This window comes from Rhea pennata, chromosome 10, assembly GCF_028389875.1.
Source record: "Rhea pennata isolate bPtePen1 chromosome 10, bPtePen1.pri, whole genome shotgun sequence".
Classification (NCBI taxonomy): domain Eukaryota; kingdom Metazoa; phylum Chordata; class Aves; order Rheiformes; family Rheidae; genus Rhea; species Rhea pennata.
The window spans coordinates 7,904,129-7,923,510 of NC_084672.1; the positions used below are offsets into that span (position 1 = coordinate 7,904,129).

At 40.9% G+C, this 19,382-nt stretch overlaps 1 protein-coding gene across 3 annotated transcripts in view; it reads left to right on the forward strand.

Annotated features, from left to right (window-relative positions):
* Positions 1-19,382, forward strand: part of AKAP13 (A-kinase anchoring protein 13) — a 70,538-nt gene that overhangs the window by 28,932 nt on the left and 22,224 nt on the right. For 2 of the 3 annotated variants that reach the window (XM_062584250.1, XM_062584251.1), the window contains 6 exons: positions 1,188-1,371; positions 2,629-2,737; positions 6,543-6,668; positions 10,403-10,445; positions 11,860-11,962; positions 17,770-17,944. In XM_062584250.1, the coding sequence (XP_062440234.1) occupies positions 1,188-1,371; positions 2,629-2,737; positions 6,543-6,668; positions 10,403-10,445; positions 11,860-11,962; positions 17,770-17,944 (740 nt within the window). The remainder of the gene's footprint in view (positions 1-1,187; positions 1,372-2,628; positions 2,738-6,542; positions 6,669-10,402; positions 10,446-11,859; positions 11,963-17,769; positions 17,945-19,382) is intronic. The other variant, XM_062584252.1, reaches the window with a different exon arrangement.

Genomic DNA, 19,382 nt, shown 5'->3' on the forward strand with positions numbered 1-19,382 from the left:
AAACAATCTCTACAATTTAGAGTGTTTTCCCCCTTTAATTTATTTGAATGCTAGCTGTTCGGCTACTTCAGTGTCCTGATTAGTCTGAAGCTGAAATCCACTTGTCTATATATTCAGGGTAGACCACGCTTCAAACTAGCTGGACTTTGTGCGCATAAGATCAAACCTTATTGATGTAGGTGTGCTAGTGTACCTGGAGGTGAATCTGTAAAGCTTTCACATTAACCCCGAATTGGACTTGCAGTGGGGTTATCAATACTTGGCCACAATGATTAGGAGGGTCGGAAGCAGAAGGTCAGGGTGAGGGAAGATCAGGTGGAAATAATCCCATGTGAAACATTGTTTCAGAGAGTATTAATATTATTTTCTGAGGAGATCACTTGTCTGTCAACAGCAGCTGTCTCTCCAGAGACTGGCCAGCCCTTTCGTTCCTACCAGTTCTGCAAGCAAAAGTTTTATAGTAGTGTTGAGTGATCTTCTCTGGCTCTGCTGGACAGACCTAGCTTCATAAGCAAAGGATACTAGGACTGATTGACTGAGGGAGACAACATTTATTGAATTAAGGGGGAAAAAAAAAGGGTGAGGGGGAAGAAACCAGCTTTGGCAGAAAGAAGGGCATTGTCAGTGCTACAGCCTTGTGCAATGACAAGTGCTAAGCAGACTCGGAGGATGTGTCTGCAAGGAGGAATATTGCATTCAGCACAGGGCTGATTTCGTGGCTTCTAGGAGCTGTAGTTTTCAAGTACAGGCAGCACTGGGCTGTGCAGGTAGTTCAATTTAGGTGGCTTTATTCCAAGGGGAACTTAGTAAAGCTAACAAAAAAGAATATGTAGAAATATCATAATCTTTAAAAGAGTAATTCTAGATTTTCCTTTGCACCACTCAAGCAGGGGGAGGAAGTAGGGAAAAGTCCTTTAACCCAGGAGTTTGAATGGTTATTCCCAAACAAGCGTTGTGTCTCAGTAGACACACAAAGGTGCTGCAATTTGTCCTGAAGAAAATGTAAATCCCTCTGCTGCCACCTTCAAATGGTCATTGAGAAGTAATGTGCTGAGAAATAACATAAGTGTTTCCCTGTATGGTTCAGTTAGCAATTGCATTCTGCTGTATGACTGAAGGCCCTATGTGATGAAAGGCAGCAGGCTGTGGGAATTAGTCAAGATCTAAGCTCCTTGATTTTTCTTCAGTTACAGCCTAGAAGGCCTCGCTGGAGACCCTAGTGAGAACAAGAAGCCCTCAGCAAGCCTGGAGGCTGCTTCTCTGAGCTCCAAGGACCTCCGACGAAGTCCGCTCGCCAGCGATGAGTGTGGGTCCCTGGTCTCGCTCACTGAGGAACTGGAGCAGGGGGAAATCAGAGATTACGATCACCAGGTAAAGCTGTCCAGCTATTACTAGCTTTTCAGAAAACTCTGAGTCAAAGTCATGAAAGTTTTTCTTTCCTAAGTGACTGACTGCGAAGGCTGCCACCCAGCTTATGTAATATTATTTGAGTCTTCATTTTTAACACTGAGATTTTCCACTTTGTTCAAATTTACTACTTGATTATTTGGGGCAACATGGTTGATGGGCTAAATCTTAGGGTGGAGAATAAGTAACTTCCCATTTTTTCCTGCTGATTGCCTGAAAATTAGGAAAGGTTACTTAACTTTCTAGCGTAGATATAGTGATATTGTCAGTAGAGGTGTTACAAGGCTTCAGCAGCTAATGCTTATGCAGCCTTTTGCAGATCTGAAAATACCAAATACCAAGCAGTAAGTTATCTGTTAAAGTTTTCAGGTTTATTTTCATATTGTAGGAGAAAACAAAGATAGTTTTGCTTTCATAGGCATAACTAAACCCAAAAGGCATGTTGTTAATAAGCAGTAGACAAACAAAAGATTAATGATGTATTAAGCAAATTTAGTGTGATCTCTTTGGAGCAGAAGTTTATGACAGGTATTCAGGACAGACGAGTCTAAATATTCTTAGAATCTCTGTTATTGTTATTGTTCTTATTAAAGAAGCAATTGTAATGTTAAAAGTTTGAAATACTCTGGATTTCTGAGCTTGACAGGTTGGCAGTAATGTTTTCTGGGTGCATACCAGAATCATTAGCCAGCTATTCTATTTACCTATCAGAATCACAGTCATCCATCAAGGCAGTAAACGGGTTGTGCAAGAGCTGACCAGTTAGAGCTGGTATGTCATGACAGCATCATCTCATGCTTTGAGGGATGGCGTTTTGGGGAGCACACTGCTGAGCATCTGAATTTTTACCACGTTGAACCTCTTGTTCAGGTATAATGAGAAGATGGAATCACAATAATGATTTCAGGGGCAATTAATAACACATTTTGTGATAACCTGCAAGAGAAGGAAACAGTGCCCATCTCTAGCTGTTCCATAATTAGTAGCCTTTCACTTAAAGAACAAAACAAGATTTCACTTGTACAACTCTGCTTCTCTTCTTTGGGGTCTTTGCCTTTCTCACCTATTACATTATACTGGAAAAATGCTTCTGATTGTTTTCTGCTGGTTGACTTTCAGTGTGAATTTTGGTCAGCACGAGGCTGGAACTGTCATCTGTAATGGGTATGAAGCTGTTGTACTTGACGCATTTGCTCAGTGTGGTTATTTGCTGTTCCGCAGATGCATCAAGGAGCACAGCCACAAGGATTTCATTTCTGTGCTGCTGCCGTTTCTTCTCCACTGACCAAATCTATGTCTCTAATGGCAATTAGTAAACCAGTGCTGGACAGTGAGTAAACGTGATTTTCCATTATCCTTATCCATTCCACATACTGTACTATTAAGCATGCTCTTTCTTTCCTATATTATGTGAAATACAGATGTTTCACTATTGCATTGGAATTATGAGTAGATAGGCAGACTTCATTCAGTTATATCTTTATTTCCTTCTCCTCACCAGATCCCTGGTGTTATGAGTGCTATTTTTTCTTTTTCTTTTCTTAATTAGATTGGTATCAAAACTATGATTTATTAAGTTTGTTGTAGAAAAACTATATTTGAATTCCGCATCCTTTCAGAATTTCTTCCTCTGATACTGAGATAAATTCTGCTTGAATTCTAATTTTCCTACTTCTGGATTTTTGAAAGTTGAGATACAGAAAACTGGGAATGCATGTCTTGTTCTCACAGAGGGAGCTTGTTGCTATTTCTTTAGTTTGAAAAAAAAAATAGTAAAAGACGATTAGGTGAAATTTTTCAATTTAGTTTTGCTTAACTGAAGCAACAACAACCGTTTAATTTTGCAGCTTCACTGAATTGATTCTTTCAGTTGAAAGAGTCATCTAGAAGGCTGCAGCTGGATGTTCTTCAGAAAGGCCATGTTACACGTTTGCATTTTCTTAATTATCAATCAGAAAACTGATTTGCTTTTTGGATCACGTGTCATCAGTCAAAGATGATCTCTATCTTTTCCTCTTTATTAATATGCCGCTTTCTTGCGGTTAGGTAATACGCATCTTTGGGCTGTTGCATGCAGTTATGTGTGCAGGGCATCACCACATGGCCTTGGGTTCCTGGTTGTCTGTACGCTGTGATTAGCGCTATTCCTTTTTTTTTTTCTTTTGTGGTCAGTAGACCAAGCATCCCTCAGTGGAGTTAGCAGGCAGGCAAAGGGTTTATTCGACAGTTGTATGTTTTTGGTGAGTTTTGTTATGCAGCTTCAATCTAGTGTTGTGCTTCTGGAATTAATGCCAAAAATGTTAACTTTAATGGAAGCATCAGATGCAAAGGGAGCTGTATTGAAAAATCAGAAGTTCTGCAAAGCTTAAGAGGAAAGGTACTTTAAAGAAAGGCATTTTAGTAATTTAGGAAGCTTGCTGGAAGAAGCTCACAGAGATTGAGCTTTACAGGAGACACTTGTAAATTCTTTGCCTCGTTCTTCCATGATTAATAAGCATGTGGCCTAACGAGTGTGTCCCCCAGCAACAGTAACCAAAACACCATCAAACTTATCCCATGAAAAGACCAGCTTTTGCTCTGTGTGATGGCGCACCCTCCTTCCTCCTTGTGCTGAAGGCTTTCATTATTTTTTTTAAGCAACCAATTTATTGGCATTGCTTCTAGTTGCTAACCAAACACTATAAATAACTCGGCTAACTCCCAGAAAACAGACTCTCTCCGTGGTTAAGAGAGCCTGGCAGGCTGATGCTTTCCTCCCTCTTGCTTGAGACTTTCCTTCAGGCTCACAGAGAGGGGTTACTGCAATGGAGGATTTGTGCCACCATCTTGGGACTAGATAAATTACAACTTTTCCAGAATTTTCCTGTCTCACGTCCCACATTAAAAATGCCATCAAGGCCTGAGCTAATGATAGACAATGTTTCTTATCCTATCCTCTGTTAGTGTCAGCCTAGCCAGGACAGTCTCTTCTCAAAAGAAGGGAAAAAGAGAAAATATTAAGATACCTAAAGGGATTGTGGAGGAACTATCAAGATTCATATTCTGGTTTGAGACAGATGTCTATTAGCTGTGGACACAGATGTTAAAAATGATTAATGCCTTTGTGTGCTCTCCTTTCTCAATAGCTAATTTGTGACACCTCCACAAGGTCTTGCTTTTGTAGGAAAGTGGTTTCAGAAAATCTGATGTGTTTGAGGTGTTTGAAGAAAGCATCCAAAAGCATTACTTACCTTGGAAATTTAAGTTATGGATTCTCTTCCCAACTCGGACACTTTCCTTACTTTGGAAACTTCAGTAAATCACTTCATTCTTCCTTTATCATTCTGAAACAAGAATGGTGTTACCTGTTGGAGATGTGACCATTAATAAATGCAAAGCAGCTTAGTGCCTTTTTCAGAAGATCTGGGGTTTTATAATATTTTGACATTCATGTTATTGCAGCAGAATATTTAAGAGTCATGCAAGAATAAATCCTTGATGTAGTGGGAATAAATTCTAGGAAAACTTTAATTGTCCATGTTTCTTCATTCCACTTGCATAATTTTATGGTAGATGTTAAACAACAAAAATTCCTGACCCCCTCCAAATATGTCTGAATAAAAAGGAAGCAACATATTTTGCACAAAAGCTTCAAAAATTAAATCCAGTTAAGTAAATATATGGAGAGCTTTCTCCTATCTTTCCCGTATATTGGATGTAGCAAGACAAGAGCAACTTCCAAGAACGAGCTTCTAACCCACATTTCATTTGATGTCTCCAAAAGCAGTTGTGGCCGTTCAAAACTGCTAATCCCATAGCATTTCATAGAGGGAGGTCACAAGAGCTGTTGGCTGGAGTGCTCGGAAGATTGCTTTCAGCTCTGGAATAGCAAATTTCCAGTGTGGAGCATTGTTATAAAGCCAGGAACTGCTATAAATAAAACCACTGAAATGGAAGCTGAGCTATGCTGGAGGACGTTGTTCTATTTACAGTAAAGTATTATTGTTCATCTTGACTTTTAGTCTAAATAGATACTACACTACAGAAGAAAGAAAAGGGTGTTTTCCAGTCATGTCCTGGGACAGTAGAACAGCTCTGGCTGAAAGACAGTCTAAACAAAACAGATGTCTGAATCTTACTAGGAATTCTTGAATTTAAATGCCTTCCACTGGGTCCATCTCTAGGATTGTTCTGCATTAGGTGATGAAGTTGGAAAAGCGTGAGCACAATTTTGGTCAAACCCTTGAGGGGTTTGGCGCTTGTGACTAATGGCTGAAGGAAAATTTCAGGAGAGTTTGCTTTGCGTTGAATGTTTTGCATGAATATTCCGTGGCTAATATTCTTGTATTCTGAATTCAGTCTTGTGGTAAGATATCAGCAATACAAAAGCTTCTCTTTGTGTTGGGTTACAGGCTGGAGGTTGCCATCTTGGGTCAAATGATGAGAAGGTTTGGGAAGTATATTCCTCGGGGATCTTTTAAAAAGCAATTAAATAAACTCCTTTTAGTGTGCAGTTTTCAGGAGAGGTCATGAGCAAGTAGCAGGGATTTCCAGAAAGGTGCACAGTACTAGCAGATAAATACAATTTCGCATATTGAAATAAGCAGAAGGCAGAGCAGTAACATATTCAAGAAAATATAATTGAACTTGTTTACATAGTTCTGTTGCTAATGGGAGAATTTATGTCACAAACTGATTGCTGAGTTTAGCACTGTGGTGGAGTGCTTACAGATAAGGACTGAACAGGTTGCAAAGGGGCTTTTTCCATATTGAGGCAGTTTCTTTAAAACAAGGCTGTGAGCTTCAGAAGAAGGTGGTAGAAGAGATGCTTATTTTTTCTGTTTTATTTTTCAGAAGAAAAGAAGTTTAGGTCACTTAGTTTTAAGGTTGGAAGCTTTGAAGGACCTAACATGAGCAAAATGGGGTGGTTTTAGGTGTGGACATAGCCTTGAACCTAGTTATGCATGCAGTGAAACTGGCACCCTCTGAAATCTGCACATTCTGCATCTTTTGTTGCTTGTGCCTTTTCTGAAGCTGCTGCTTTGCAGACATTTCTTTTTCTTGGTTTTAGTTTGCTTTGGCTGCTTTCCTCTCCTTTCTATTATTAAATGCATTTTCAAGCATGCTCTAATGTCTGCTGTTAACCCACTTCTCAGCCCCGGGACGGACTCGACCATCCAGACGAATCTCCTTCTCCTTCAGCATCTCTCCGCTCATTCCTAAGTCTAAAACTCTCTTTTCTATTGGCTCTTCTTCCAGTGATGAGGAGGAGGAGTTGGATAGTAAGTAATCATTTTCTGTGCATTGCAGCCAATATGGGTGAAAGCTACTGTGTTTCTGCTTTAAACTTTGCAGTTTTACCTTGCAGACGTTAAACTAACTGCCCTATTGCATGATATCTAACAGCATTATCTTAGTCCTGTATGCGAATGCTAGCTAAGGGCAGAATGAAAGGATTATAATCCAAGAATTTTTATACATCAGCACCCTCGTATCTCATCTGGTTAGCTTTGATCTTTATCCATTTGGTGAATGCTATCATCTGCTGTTGTTATTGGTGATATTGTCATTACCTTTTTATTGTAAGCAAAATCATTGTCTTGAGATTATTGCGGTACATGGAGTTAAGAGAAGACAGGTCCTTGTCCTCCGCATGCAAGAATACATTGCTCGGTGGGAGTAGGAGACCTGATATTAAAGTCTGGAGAATCTTGATTACGACTTCACAGTTGCCTTGTTGAGCAAAAAAACATAAATTGGGGCCAAACACCTTAAATCTTCAAGGTGTTCAGTATCTAGGTCTGGACAATATAATCAGAATATTTTGTCGTGCAGGAAAGTGTTATATGGTGATTTTTTCTCCTGCTGCAAACTCCATTGCTAGCAGAAGTGTGAATTAAAATCATTTACCCTCCTTTTCTTCTTAAATAGACACATAAAAGACATTGATGATGCTTCCTATTTCTTAACTCTATTTTATTAAAATGTTGGTGAAACGATGACTCTCTTCTGTCTATAGCAAAAATTCAGAATGGCTGTATTGGTTCAAATAAAAGATTTGCAAGGAAACCTACCCCTACCTCATGCTCATACTGGCATGAGGGTTGTTCCTTTCCAGTCTTACAGGTTTTGGTAGCTTCCCTAACTGGAAAAAAACTCCACACCGTCCACTCTGCATACCTGTTGTAGGTATCGAAATACTTCTTTCCATCCCTGTGTTGATTGTACATTTGCTCCTCGTGCAAGAAGCTCCTTGCCTCTGCTCTTTTGGGGGGTATCAGGTGACCTGTTTTGATATTTAAGCTCCTTTATTTTATCCTGTAACTATCCTACCACTTAGCAAATCCTAATAGTTCAGGATGTAACAACCTTATCAAGTGTTTCTATTAGGCAATATTTATCATCTTTCCCTCAACAGTGCTGCTGTTAGTGATGAACATTTAATGATGTCTGATATTGTCTCAGATAAAAATATTGCCTTGTTTATTTGTGTTGCATGTCCTCATGTTTGATGGTACTGAGGTGACTTTATATAAGGTTGGTTTAGTCACAGCTGTTCATGAGATCCTTTGACAATGGTTACTTTTTATATAATAATCTTAGACTTCTTTTTTTCCATGTCTTCAGGGTTCATTTCTCATAAGAGGTGAATGTATTTGCCTTGAGATTAAGCTTATATTTCAGTTACCGTTCCTTAACATCTCCATGCCCCAGCTTCTCCTCTAGAGTATGGAGAATTATTTGCAGTTTGTTTGCTATCATCAGGTATTTAAGATGCAGATTTCAGATGGCCAGGCAAGCCGGGCTGTGCATTTTAGAAATGGTTAGCAAACCTCTGGATTACTTGGCACCTAAAAGTTTAATTACTGCCAGAATTAGGAAGCTGCAAGCTGTTTTTTGTTTGCAGTCTGCTAGTCCTGCTGCTTCTTTTTTTCCTAAATAACCTTGATGAATTACTTCAAGTCCAGCTACCATATGAAATAATTTTGATGGGTAATGTTCAAACGATGTTCAAATAAGTACGCCAAAATTTGGCCACTAACCCAAATTCATCGGACATTTGTAGTAGGCCTGGATTTCCTACAGAATTAACTTTTTTTGTGGGCTATGAAATCTGACCATGGATCAATTTTCATATTTCAATTTTGATCTGGGTAATGAAACATAGAAATTAAGAAATTCCTTACCTACTCCCACCCAAAAAATTCCGGAAGGTGAGAAAATACCTTCTTTTCTATGCTCATCTTTGTGGATTTTCCAGCTTATAGCAGCATATTGGTCATATGATGTTACATATTTTTATATATGTATGTATAGGGTTTTTTATATATACATATATAAAATTCAAAACCATAAACAGGCTTTCACCTTGATTAATGTCTGTATCTGTTTTGCCTGTCAGTGTCAGGAGTCTCCCATTTCTGCAATAAAGCACTATTGCAGTAAAAGATAAATAGTATCAAAGACTTTAATGTACTTTCTCCAGGTGCTGAAAAGCAGTCACGAACAACAAATTATTATGACTCTTGATTCAGTGTTCTTTTGTTTTTCTCACATTGTTAACTGCAAAGAACAGAAAAGACTTGTAAAATGCTGAAATCCAGCTGAACTGAGTAATCTATTAAAAAAAAGAGAGAGAGACTAAGAGACTCAACCCAAGTTAAAGCAAGGTAGAGCTAAGGAATCACTGGAGTATTAACCGGGGACAGAAGTTGGGAGTCTATAATTTACTTGTGTGGCCTTTTATGTAGTTAGGTGAATATATAAAAAAAAACAGCATAAATATAAAATTGTGTAGCTTTTATTCGAAATATGTTGCAGTATTACTAACTGATGTATTTGGGATAGATCATTAATTAGATGAAAGGTTTAGCAAGGAGCGCATTAATAAAGATCTCTAAACAGGGGTTAGGGAATGAGGTATGCCAGTACTTTAGTTTTTTCAATATGAAGAATTGGTATTTCTGTTGCAGTCTTGAACCAGCATGTAGGAAAATGTGTGCTTTAGAATAATAAGGCGTAATATTGTATAGAGTTTTTCTTAATGCACTTTCTGCTTTTGGACAGGGGACTGCCTTTTCATCTGGTGTCAAGTGGCTTTTTGCATTCGCCCTTAGCTTTAACATTTTAACAAACTTAAAGCCAACACACTGTGCTTCTTGCAGGCGTATGCAGAAGCCTAAGAAGGAGATCGGTCGTGCTGCTTCTTGTGCTTCAGATAATGATTGCAAATAATGCTTGCAGTGAGGGTTTTTTGGAGTCCTGACAAACGCACTTGCTCCAGAGAGACTCTTTTCTCCTCTGGATCATTTCTTCTCGATTTTTCAGTATTCTTTGATGGTTCTGGGAAATGGTATCAGCTACCTACTCTGCTCCAAATGCGTTATGCAAGCAGGTTTCTTGTGGCGTAAAGAGAAATTGTGTCATTGGCAAGGCTTCAGCTGCATGTAGAAAGTCAGACTTCCCTCAAGCACAGTTTTGTGTGACTAAGCTCTAAGTCTGTAATGTTTTGTGGAAAGTGGAATAAGGCTCCCCTTGTTTCTCTTACTCTTTATGAAGTGCTTCAGGATTTTGATGGGAAAATGAACTATAATTTTATCAAGCAAAAATGTTTTATACATGAAACCCAGATATGCTGTACAATAGATTCTTTCTGTTGGTGTATAAATAAAAGTATTGTGGCAGAATGACTCTCATTTATACCTATTGTCATTAAATTGGCGGTTCTGAATCATATACCCTGGACTAGCAAAGATAACAGATTCATGTCCTCTGCTTAGCAGCTGCTGAATGATAGAAATACTAAGCTGTCTTTCACCACAGTGTCTAATTTGGAATCACCTAAAGATATGGGGAACAGTCTTCATCCTGAGCACAGCATCTATTCTAAACACTCATTTCTGATAAGCATTTTCCCTTCTTCTTCAACTGTCCAAGTGTACAAACTGTGTGTTTAAAACCAGCGAGCTAAGACTGCAGTCTAACATTTTACCTCCCATCCCTTCATTTTTTCCAGCTACCCGATCTTTCGGCGGCCCCAGCAGCTCCTCAGTTCACAGGTACAGTATGCTGGCAATACTCTCTCTTTCCTACTGGAACTTCCGCGGTGTACCCAGATTTTGAAGACCAAAAGCGTTCTTAGCTCCAGTGGCTTCCAGTTGCATTTGCAAATGTCAAGACTTATGAACATCCCCCCCATATGTCTAAAAGCTAAATAATATTTTATATCCTAGTATGTGAAAGGTTGTCTATTCAGAGCCTTTTCTCTAACAGTGAATAATTCTTAAGACTTTGTGCTTATTCACAGATAATAAAATTTCGGAGTATCTATTATTAAACTCTATTAGTTTACCAGGGTTATAATTTATAGTGTAAGAAGTAGTTGTTATTTCCTTAGGTTAAATCTGTCTGTATTTTTATAATGAAGGTGCAAATGATCACTTTTTTCTGTGTTAGTTTTCATCCTTGCAAGCGGTAGCAAGGAGGGTAAGTATTTGTGATGGATGGTAGCTTTAAAAGCTCTTCCCTGCCTGTGGAGCAAGGACATCAGTGGCACCAAAGGAGCTGGGAGTCTGGCATGTGCCTTACTTTCTTGTGTCACTTCTGATAGTTTCGGTTTTGTTTCTTGGCTAGGATGCTCTTGGTCTGTGTTGAGTGCTGTTTCCCCCTCCCTGACTTCACTCATCTTACTGTCATTTTGCTTTTGATTTGTATTGTGTTTCGTGTTGAAGGACTGTGTCCTTCTCTTTAATGAGAATACTTTCCTTTATAGTTTCTTACTATAGCAGCTGAGGAGATCATAAGCTTGTACACGTAGAGAATGAGGCAGAAAGGATCTGAGGTCCCTGAAATGCCTAAACTAATACAAGTAATCGATGCTTTTCTTTATATACCATTGGTATATTCATCTCTCAAAGGAGGCTCTACAGACAGTGTGATTTCTGTTAAAGGTGCTACCTTTTTACAGAGTTTACTATATATCTTTCTCTGGAAAGACATCTCCAGTTGTGTGTGTGTGTGTGTGTGTGTGTGTATATATATGTATATATATATATATATACACATATATATGTATATCTCCCTTTCGTTCCGCTCCAAGTATGAAATATTATGGTGGCCACTAATGATTAAATGCTGAGACTGATGGTGTGCGTGCAACTGTGCAAGGTTGGCTGTCTAAACAGGAAAACGTTGACAGCAAGTTAGTAGTTATTTGGCCATTGGAGCAGCAGAGGGTGCTATGACATGATTTGAGAACGAAGATTACTTAAAAACAAATAAAGGATATCTTGAAACATGTGACAAGTGGCTTGGTTGGCATTTGTCTTTACTTTGTCATCTTTGGTATAACACCATAAAGAAACACATGAGTCTACTGGATAATAAAAATGCATTCGCCCCTTAAAAAAGCATCAATCCATGTAATAGATGCTTTGGGAGAAAAAACAAACCAACCTCTCTTTTTGGTTTTAGCATATCTGAAGAGAACACCAGTGTCCCCTCTGGCAAAGGAACAAAAGTCAGTCGCACCTTCAGCTACCTCAGGAATAAAATGTCCAGCAGCAAGAAGAGCAAAGTAAGTGGTACTTGTAATTTTTATAGCTACGTTGTTGGTGCTTTTCTCTGTATAGAGATTACTTACCCGGCTCAGAAGTGTCTGCAGCAGTCCTCCTGCAAGTCTCCATGCACTTGCAGCATCTCTACTCCCAATTCCCGTGGCTTCCTGTAGTGTGTGCAAGTTGTCAGTAGTCAGCCTACCGAGCAGCTGAGACGTGAATAGAAATGTTCCTCTATCATCTTGGGATGAAACAAGGTGATTTTTGTAAAAGATTAAAAAAAATACTCCTAGGTATGTTATAAATTTTCAAACTTTTTTAGCTGTTCTGTCATGGATTAGGAGAGTTACAGAGGCAAAAACACAGATGGTTGTGACAGAATCAGGTAGGACCCTGAGTCTGTGCATTACACCAGTCTTCTGCCATCAGCAAATAATTGCGAAATTCATACCCAAAGCGTGTGTTTTGTCTCTGTCTTGTGTCTGTTTTTTTTATAGAAGCTTGCCTCCTACTGCATGAGCTATTCAAAAAATACCTAGAAGTGGCAGAGATCAGTTCTAGGTTTCAATGTGTTTCCATAGGGTAGTATTTATGTTTTTGTCTCTCTCTCTCTTTTTTTCTTTCCCTCCTTTCTTTCTTACCTTTATAAAAGAGAGGTTGTCTATATGGTAATAGGGAATAGTAGCATGGGAAATTTTAGCATTCCAAAATTAGAATGCATCAGATTTGAAGTTTCCTGTGCAATGTTATTGCCTTTCTGAAGAACCGTGCTTCCTTTGTTATAGAGGATGGATTGTGCTTTGGGATGAGTTACAGTTTTGCAGTGGTTGATGGGCCTAATTATGACACAACCCAAGAAGTATAAAAAAATGACGACAAGAGCTATAAGGAAGGATTAGATGTGAAGGGTGTATTGTATTTCCCTTTTATTTTAGCACAAGGTTCTTGTGCACTGCTGGAGAAGTTACTCAAACCATGACCTTTAGATGGCTAATATATATATATTATCCCCTATTTTTGGAAGCAGTCTTCGAAATTGTAGGATTTCATTTGCTGAAGCATTAAGCACTGATCAGCACAGCTGAATTTCCTGGGAAAAGCACTGATTACAGAAATTGTTACATTATTGCTAAATACTTTGGAAAAAAATAAGCATTTGTTGCCTTAGAGTGACCCTTCAAAATTAACCTATTTTAGGTAAGTTTTGTTTAGTTGCATTTTTTACTTGAATCTCACTTCTGATTACCGTGTTTGAAGGACAGGAGATAAATACCACCTTACCTCTCACAGTGTATCATGTATATTTTAAAGTTAACTGATGTGTGGATACTGTGCTGGTTCGTGCTGTTGGAAGGCCCCCGAGAAATGTGACTACATGCTCTGAGCAGAGTTTGAATAGCGAGCAGGACACAGCATATGGGGTACGCTGACTGCTGTGGCTATCACAGAATAAGGATTGGACAAAGAGTATGATGTGTACGGGAGCAGCCGTGTTGTATCTGCACCAGCAAAGTTGATTTTAGCGTTTCTCAGTGTAAGCACTTGCTGTTTCAGCCCTTATGTTCCCTTAGCATAGCTAGTTTTGTGTAATGCAATGGCACGATTATCTTTTGATACACACTTTTTAAAAATTGCATCACCTTGCAGTGTGATCTCGGTCGTAACGAGATGAGCGGCCACCGTGCACGGTTCCCCTTTACGGATCCAGCTTCAGAGAGCGCGTGCTGGAGGTATCGCCGCCTCCGAGCTGCTGCTGCTAAGTCTAAAGATGATGCTGTTCTCTGCTGTAAAGCACAAGGCGCAAAAAACTGTTTACGTAGAGATCTCTGTGCAAACCACTCGCAAGAAGCTGTGGATCGTTGTGCCCAACGTGTTAGCAAGACTGAAGATTTATTAAGTGGTTCTTGCACTTAGATGTATAATCTCTAAGGCGAGAACTGAGCATACGTAACACTGTTGGGAGAAGTAAGAAAATATGACAAACGTATGTTGAGAGATTTTCTCCGCCTTTGTCTGTTATATAGGTGCTGTCTGTTTGATTTCAGTGGTTTCATGATTGTATCTGAAACCGTTGATTAAACGGTTGATTAAATCACTCCAAAATCATGGCCATGATATGCACTGCAAACATTGCAGCACACAGTAGTTCTGATGTTTTTACTAACAAGCAAAGCATATTATCATCCAAACTAAATATTCCATTTCCCCACCACCACCCTGGAGGATGCTTGTGCTACGTACGTTGTAGAGCTTCGGCTATGCATTAAAATCATTTGACCTAGAAGTTCTTGGGAACGCTGAATGGTCAGAAACATTATGGCAGGTAAAACCTGTAAGAGTTAAAAAGAAAAACAACAAACCTTGAAAGAGGAAGTTGAACAGGAAGAGTTGGTTTCTGCTTCGGTCTGGGCTGCTGAGAGAGAGAGAAGCCTAAAGTCCTTTCCAAATAAGTTTTGCTTTTCCCCAAACCTGACTTCAGAAATGTGTTGCTTTTTACAATTAACTGTAAAATAAAGTGTGTTAGAGAATATTCCTAAAAAGAAAGAAAAGAAAGATGTATGAAATACAAATTGTGGAGTGGGGGTTACGGATACACATTTGTGCGAATTTACCAGTGTCTAGCAGACACTTAATGTTACTCGGAGATTAGTCAGTGAGACTCTCTTCAAATCAGCAACATGCGCTGATTCACATATATGTAAAGTCTAAAACGTGCTATTCCTGTCAATCAGGAAAAAAAAAAAAAAAGAAGAACTCTTCATTTTGGTCGAGAGCTTCAGGGAAATGATGACAGAAAATTTGCCTAGAATGAGTAATTTTTCTTGTGTGCGAGTTGCGCAGTTAGTAGGCAGTTTTACACCGCCTGAAGGCACTTTGGTGCATCCGGTGAGGTTTAGGTGCCTGAAGGCGCTAGGAGTCGGCGAGGGTTTGTCAGCTGTGGAGCAGGAGCCGTGCAAACACGTGAAACCTGCCCGCCTGGGGAAGCCTGCTGCAGCGTCGTGCTCGCTGGAGTCTCGCGCAGCACCCCCGAGGTACGCAAAAACGCGCTTTTTTGTGTGCCCCGAGGTACGCGGAGGCTCCGTTCTGCCAACAGCCCCTCCGCCTCTGGCCTTCGCTGGCGGCTGGTAAAACTCGAACCGCCCCCCCGCCGCCCCGTCCTTACCCGCCTGCGCTGCTTCTGGCAGCCAAGCTGGGGTGGCGTAGGACGAGAGCGCCTGCGAGGAAGCCGCCCGCCCGCCCGCCCTCGCTCGATCCTCGCTCGATCCGAGCCGGCGGCGGCGTCCCCCCGCTCCCCGCCGGCGGCCGGGGCAGCCCCGGCGACGCTCGGGGCTCTCGCCATGGGCTAGCGCGCGGGGCGGAGCAGCCCTCCCGCCGCCGGCATGTCGATGAAGTGGCGCAGGTTCGGCGAAGTGCCCCGGATCACGGTGAAGCTGGCGAGCCTCGCGCACTGGGAGGTGAGAGCGTAACGGCGGCGCCCGGCGCGCGGTCGCTTGTTTCCAGCCCTGAAACCCAAGGGCTCTGCCGGCGCTGCCTCTTCTCACGCGTTCCTGGGTGTTCTTTAATATTCAGCTCAGCTGCCCGGTGAAGGGGGGCTTTAAATCAGTTCTGACTCTGACAGAGCAGGAAAATGTTTTCATTTATATATATATATATATATATATATATATATACTTTTTTTTAAAAAAAAAAAGCTCCAGGAGCTATCATAGCAAAAAGTATCTCACTTTGAGGCATTGCATTTCAGTTGTTATCGTCACTGGAATTGCCATCCTACAAGTGGAGCGTGCTGTTTGTCCCTTGAAGGTGTTGCGCCGTTTCCTGTTTTTCACTGGAGCAGTTTAGCTTTAATTACAGTGTTTTTTAAAGTGATTTTCTGAAGGACAGTTACTGTTTCAGCCTTCAGAATTACTGGGCTTTGCATGAAACATCAGGTACATTTAAAGTATAAGATAGCACATCTCCTCTGAGCATCTTCAAGAGTCACAAGATCTTCCTTGAGCATGGGGTGATCTTTTTTCAGACCTCGAGGTCTGAGCTTTTCCAGTTCGGGCAGTGGAGCAAACTCTAGGTGTCAGTTTGGTGCCACCTGCCAAGAGCTAAACTTCAGAGTTTTAATTCTTGAGTCCTTTCAGACGGGACTTGGTTGGACTTGTGCAGGTCAGTGGTTGCACAGAGCTTTGTGTCAGATGGTCACAGGATCTTGGTCAAAGCTGATGGCTTGAGGAGGCATCTGAGTACCGCAGAGCAGACTCTTTAGCTGCAGGTTTTCCACTTCAGACAAGATTATTCCATCCTGCAGTCGTGTTTTCACTTACTTGCAGAACAAAATAGCAGTTGGGACTGTAAAAAAAAGCAGCATTTTTGTTTATTAAGGCTTTGCAGGGAAAGATGCCGCTATTTATCCTGAGGTTTGTGGGAGAAGGGCGATTTTATGATGAGTTACTAATTATTTGTGTCATCAAAGGCTCAAGAGTTTCCCTCTTGGGGCCTGCAGAACTCGTTACCGCCTGTAACTGCTTCATGACCGTTGCTCCCACAGGCTGCTCTGCCCCTCTCTGATACTTGGGCTTCTGCTGTAACAATACGTAGCAACGGGCACATGGTGTATAATTAACGAAATGCCAAGATAAGCGCACAGAAACTTTTGCTAATTTCTGGTTAAGCTTCTGTTTCAGCTACCGTAAAATGCTCAGTTAGTTAAAATACAAATTTGCAGATCAATCATATGATAAGCATGTCGATAGGGTGGGACATGTAAAGACAAGGAGTCAAAAATATGCATATATGAAGTTTTTCCATGGAGTTGCCTGTAGAAATCATACGGTAGACTTTCTGTTTGAGCAACAAATCCTGCCAAAACCTGCCAAATCCATGGAATACTGAAGGAGGTGTTTTCAGATTTTAATATTTAGCAATTTTTTATCTCAAGTAGAGATGGAAAATGTAGAGTTTACAGGACTCGTTTTGAGGTTACTATTACAAGCCTCAGGCTGTGTATTAGGGAGCAGCATAATCCTGCTGAACCCACCGTCCCTCTGGAGAGGTAGACAAGACCTCTGCTAAAATTCAGAGAAGCTGGCTGCCCTTGTTTGTCTTTGCAAAGACTTCAGAGCTCTCCAGGGGTTGAAGCCTGGCTTCCGGAAGAGGAGATAATCTCTTACTGCGTTGCTGTTGTTCCTCTGCCTTTCTGTGATGCCATATTTCACGAGTTTGTGAAAGATCATTTCCCCCCAGAAGACTATTGGCTTCACGTAGTCGCTTGAGGTTGCATGACAGCGTAGCCGTTGAAAAAGGCAGTCCCCACTAGTCACAGGGAAAAAGGAGGGGGTAATTATCTGCCAAAAGTGCTGCGCTGCTGTCATAGTCTTGCTTTCGCCATGAAAAATTCAGTCTCAAAACATGAGTCTTACACGCTGGCCTTGAACATTAATTCTGTGTTGAAATTTTGATGCAAGTAGTTTAACGAATTCATTGAAAGTGTTGCAGACATTGATTAGAGCCCAGGAAAAGAAAATAGGTGAGTTATTAACCCAAGCAAATACATGCAGACAAAGGTGGAAGAAGAGAGTTGCCTTCAGAACAGACTCAGCTTCGTCTCTGCTTGTAAGATGCCTGCGTAGAGGGCTCTGGGAATCAATACTGCGTTAATCGAGTACCGTCAGGGCCATGAACTTACTTCTTTAACAGAGAGCTGTGTGGACACGTGACTATTGTTAAGGTGCGCGCGGATCGATACCATCCTAGTGCCAAAGGCAAACACTGCAGAATTTGTAACTAGAGAACAGACCTCTCCAAAGTGACAAAGCTTTTGCTCAATTTCCCTTAGCAGGAAAAAGAGAAAGAGAAAGAGAAGATTAAAGAGAAAGACAAGGAGTCCAAGGAGAAGGAAAAAGACAAAAAGCTGCTGAATGGACATCACTTCACTGCAACCTCTGTTGCAGCCCAAGCAACCTGTTACCACTGTATGAAACCTTTCAATAAGGATTCGTACCACTGTTCAAGTAAGTCTTTTTTCATGTTTTCCCCTTTGTGTTTCATCAAATCTGACGGGAAATGTGAACCTTATGCTGTATGCGTTGTCTTCCCCTCTGTGTCGGGCTGTGTCAGTTGGCTGGAGAGCTTTGGTTACTTGAGCAGATGTTTTGGCTTGGGGACAAGATGTTTTGTTAGGCCTGATAGGGACAGAGAAAGCCAGCGGGGGTTGTGACTTTTGTATCCACTGAGGAAGAAAATGTCCTGTCCATCCGTAGTGTATTGCTTTATATACTTCAGCTCCCTGAAAGAGTGCTTCACTGAGCCCTCGGGGAGAGCAGCACGATATAAAAAGAAAATATCCACCCTTTTTTCCCTTTATATATGAAATTGCGTTGCAGACCAAATGGTACCTACCTGTGCACATACGAAGTGCGTGTAGGTCCTGTAGGCAGTACACCAGCAACAGCAGAGCGCTTCTGTTGGACTTGGTGGTTTTGTTCTTGTTGCTCGCATATCCGTAATTCCATCAGGCTTTGTGTGCTCCAGACCAGAACAGAGACTGTTCCGCCCAGCGAGACAAAACTGCGCAAGATTTAGAGGCAAAATGTCTTTTTCCTGCTGCAGCTCAGGCCACTCCATTCCTCACTGTTGGTAATATTTTTTCTCCCCTCACCTGGAAACAGCAAGGAACTATGTGCAGGAACCTGTCCAGGCTGAAGCAGAGGGCTCGATCTCTGCTTGCTAATTCTAGTAAATGACCGGTGTATAAAACATCTCAAGTGAGGAGGGGAAGGAGCAGCTAGTTAAATCCCCAGAGGCAGCTTTGAGTTTCCTGAAAGAGAAATTTCAGCAAAGTTGTTTGCATGAGACATGTTCTGGGTTAACCTGATGGGAAATGGAAAACATCAAAAACCATAAGGTCTCAAATGCATCCTCTCCCTTTCCCCACTCTGCTTTTTTTTTTTTTAGACACTCTCAAACCATTTAGAAAATCAAATATTTCCTGATTACATCTTTATATCCTGATGAGTTAAAATATTCCTACACTGTCATGTAGCAGCACATGTTTTAATATAGACATTCTTTCCTTATTTTTCAAGGTACAACATAAAATTATTGTAAGATTTCTTCATCAGCTGGAAAATGAACATCCCAAAGAAAGTTTGGTCTAGGTCAGGTTGTTGTTAAGCTTACATCTCTGAGTGGTTTGTTCTCACGCTGCATCTTAAAATCATCTATCGAATGCTTTGAGCATGACTAGTAACCAGCAGCAGACACTCTGTTGCTCTTGGGTGGCTGTAAACTACTATAGCTTTTCTATAGGAGCAGCCATGTGTTACAGCCACCATCACGCCTTGGTCTCACCTGTAGATGACATCTTCTCTATGCCTTTCCAAGCACTGGATCATTTTAAATCCGTGTCTCAACTTTGCAGTTACACCTTCAGCTTCCTGAAACAGCTAT